The 3,852-nt window shown below is 42.4% G+C and overlaps 1 protein-coding gene across 2 annotated transcripts in view; it reads right to left on the minus strand.

Annotated features, from left to right (window-relative positions):
* Positions 1 to 3,160, minus strand: part of PRPF38A (pre-mRNA processing factor 38A) — a 21,728-nt gene extending 18,568 nt beyond the window's left edge. The window contains exon 1 of one of the 2 annotated variants that reach the window (XM_007459609.1): positions 2,828 to 3,160. In XM_007459609.1, the coding sequence (XP_007459671.1) occupies positions 2,828 to 2,957 (130 nt within the window). In that variant the 5' untranslated portion in view covers positions 2,958 to 3,160. The remainder of the gene's footprint in view (positions 1 to 2,827) is intronic. The other variant, XM_007459608.1, reaches the window with a different exon arrangement.
* Between the last annotated feature and the right edge of the window lie 692 nt (positions 3,161 to 3,852).

The raw sequence follows: 3,852 nt of genomic DNA on the forward strand, positions 1-3,852 counted from the left end.
AGATTGGGATTGACATACATACACTAATATGTATAAAATAGATAACTAATAAGAACCTGCTGTATAAAAATAAAAAATCAAACACTAGGGACTTCCTTGGTGGTCCAGTGGTTAAGACTCCGCACTCCCAATGCAGGGGGCCCAGGATCGGTCCCTGGTCAGGGAACTAGATACCACATGCCACAGCTAAAGATCCCACATGCCACAACTAAGACCCGGCTCAGCCAAATAAATAAATAAATATATATATATATTTTTTAAAAATCAAACACTAGCTGTGTGAACTAGGGCAAGTCATTTCACCTCTCTTTGAGCCTGTCAGTTCTAATTTGAATAAAGGTACAAAGTTAAGGGCTATAGTAAGAATCAAATGAGATAATACAAACAAATGCTAATACCTACCTGACACACAGATAATAAATAAATGTTAGGTACTATTAATGGGAAATCACTTTATAAATCAGACTTCTCCAAGTTCCCTTAGGATAATTTCTATATTAATTCATTCCATATTATAGTTGGCAATTTATAGTTAGGTGCCAAGTAGCAGAGATACAGGTAGAGGGATAAAGAAGAGGGACACAATGACTACTCTTATGGAGTTTACAGTCAGGCAAGGCAGAAAGCATTAAAAAAAAAATTGAAAGTGTGATCAGTAGTTGAAAGAAGATGCAGAATGCAAAGAAAATATATGACAAGGGAACGTAACCTAGTGCTGGGGGGAAAAAGGTCATGAGTTCACTTTTGCACATATGGAGTTCACATGCCTTGGAATCAGAGACTTAGATATCAGGGAGAGATTTGGGCTGCAGAGATAAATTTAAAGGCATCTATATATATGAGGTAACTGTGGTACGGATATCATCCAAGAAGAAAACTATGGAATGAGAAAAAGCCCCCAAAGTAAACCTTACATGACTCCAAAATTTAATGGCGACTCAGAGAAACAATATGACTTGTCAATGGACACACAGCTAGAGTGGTGGCAGAGCAGTAACAGCAGAGCAGTAGTTAACAATGGTAACAGCACCACCACCACCACCGATTACTGAGTGTTTTTTATTAACATATAGCTGTAACTATACCAAACACTTTTTTCGTCTTGTTTATGTTTTCCTTTGCTGTGCAAAAGCTTTTAAGTTTCATTAGGTACCATTTATTTTTGTTTTTATTTCCCTTTCTCTAGGAGATGGGTCAAAAAGGATCTTGCTGTGATTTATGTCAAAGAGTGTTCTTCCTCTGTTTTCCTCTAAGAGTTTTATAGTGTCCAATCTTACATTTAGGTCTTTAATCCATTTTGAGTTTATTTTTGTGTATGGTGTTAGGGAGTGTTCTAATTTCATTCTTTTACATGTAGCTGTCCAGTTTTCCCAGCACCACTTACTGAAGAGGAAGTCTTTTCTCCATTGTATATTCTTGCCTCCTTTATCAAAAATAAGGTGACCATATGTGTGTGGGTTTATCTCTGGGCTTTCTATCCTGTTCCATTGATCTATATTTCTGTTTTTGTGTCAGTACCATACTGTCTTGATTACTGTAGCTCTGTAGTATAGTCTGAAGGAGGGAGCCTGATTCTTCCAGCTCCATTTTTCTTTCTCAAGATTGCTTTGGCTATTCGGGGTCTTTTGTGTTTCCATACAAATTGTGAAATTTTTTGTTCTAGTTCTGTGAAAAATGCCAGTGGTAGTTTGATAGGGATTGCATTGAATCTGTACATTGCTTTGGGTAGTATAGTCATTTTCACAATGTTGATTCTTCCAATCCAAGAACATGGTATATGTCTCCATCTGTTTGTATCATCTTTAATTTCTTTCATCAGTAGGTTATAATTTTCTGCATACAGGTCTTTTGTCTCCTTAGGCAGGTTTATTCCTAGGTATTTTATTCTTTTTGTTGCAGTGGTAAATGGGAGTGTTTCCTTAATTTCTCTTTCAGATTTTTCATCATTAGTGTATAGGAATGCAAGAGATTTCTGTGTATTTTGTCTCCTGCTACTTTACCAAATTCATTTATTTTCTGGTAGCATCTTTAGGATTCTCTATGTATAGTATCATGTCATCTGCAAACAGTGATCATCTGCAAACAGTGACAGCTTTACTTCTTCTTTTCCGATTTGGATTCCTTTTATTTCCTTTTCTTCTCTGATTGCTGTGGCTAAAACTTCCAAAACTATGTTGAATAAGAGTGGTGAGAGTGGGCAACCTTGTCTTGTTCCTGACCTTAGTGGAAATGCTTTCAGTTTTTTACCAAACACTTTTTATACATTTCATTTAATCCTTAGAACAACCCTTTGACCTTTAAGTTCAGTATTACTATGCTCGTTTTACAGTAAAGAAAGCCACGGTTCGCTGGGGTAACACAGCTCCAAAAGAGGAGCCAGAATTCAGCAAAGATCAAAGACTACCTGAATATTTCTCTGAAGAGCATATATTTATATTAGGACTGGGATGTGGAAATACTGCAAATGGTCCAGATTTGAGTATAGGAAGATCATGAATTGGTTTCAAGCATACTGACATTCCTTTAAGACCTTCAGGGTCCCTGTGCTTAACACTGTTTGGAACCCATCAAGTTATCATTAAACATGTAATGACTCAAAGAACCGCAACGTGACACCCTTCCGAATGACGTCCTATCAGATCCATCTGTGTTCCCAATGCCCAACACAAGACTAGGCACAGAGTAGGCGCTCAGATTTTTCTGAATGACTGTCAATGATTCCCCTCTAGTCTCACCCCCAGGGGCCAGTCCTATCGGACTGGTTTGGAGAACTGGGCCACAAGATGACCGGGGTTGGGGCAGGGGGGATCGGCGCGCTCTTGCTCACCTGTAAGGCCAAAGCACTCCTCTTTCCAGTATTTGGACTCATAAATGCGCGTCCGAATGATCTTCTCCACCAGATACTGAGGGTTGGTGCCGTGGATGCTGTGCGCATCTTTTACAGTACGGTTCGCCATTTTACACCGCCTTCCGTTCTATTTCCGTCGGGTCCTTTAGGACGTCACATCCAGGTTAAAAAACCGGAGTGGAATGGAGAAGGATGGAGGAAGTCTCACTAAATAGTTTGGGCGACCATCTTGAACCCGGAAATGTTTTAGAGTCGGGCACTTTCTTGCGCGAACGGCGTAGCATACCGAATCAATGATGGCCTCTGCCCGTTGACGGATGTACGTCCTGCGTCCCCTCCCTAGATGGGCGGGGCGGAAGGGCTGGCTGCTGACGGAACGTGGAGACACCCTGGGGGCGGGGCTACGGCGTTGGCGGGAAATTTCTTTTTCTCCACCTTCTTTCCATTCCTAGGGAGGCCCCCGCTTCGGCTCCGGTACGCGGCTGATAGCTGTAAGAGGAGTGCGCCTGGGCAGGTAGATTTGCTGCAGCTCCACGAGCTCCTGAAGCGGGGACAGTGGGAAGCGGAGGGCTTGCGCCCAGCTCCAACAAACTGCGGCGCCCGGTGAGTGTGGCGTCCCACGGGCTGGAGAGGGATCTGAGCCGCGGGACTGAGGAATTTGTTCTCTGTGGACTCATTCAGCCATTATCCATTCAGCAGATATGTACTAAGCGCCTATTAAGTGCCAGGCACGTTCTAAACCCTTTAAGAACGTTTTACTTTCCACATTGCGATTTCTAACAGCTTTTCTCCCGGGGACTGCGACCTTGTAGCGGGGAAACCGAAAGCCAACAACAGAAAAGCGTCAACACTCCTGTCCTCAGCGCCCTGAGACTCTCAGTAATGATCTGAACCATGTGAACCTTCCATCTGCATGGCCCTTGTGAAGCAGTCGCATCTTTTCCTCATTTCAGCGTAGTGTATGTAGCAAGCACCACAGGGAAGGCGGAGCAGCAGAAGTTATT

This window comes from Lipotes vexillifer, unplaced genomic scaffold (assembly GCF_000442215.2).
Source record: "Lipotes vexillifer unplaced genomic scaffold, Lipotes_vexillifer_v1.1 scaffold525, whole genome shotgun sequence".
NCBI classification, from domain to species: Eukaryota; Metazoa; Chordata; class Mammalia; order Artiodactyla; family Lipotidae; genus Lipotes; species Lipotes vexillifer.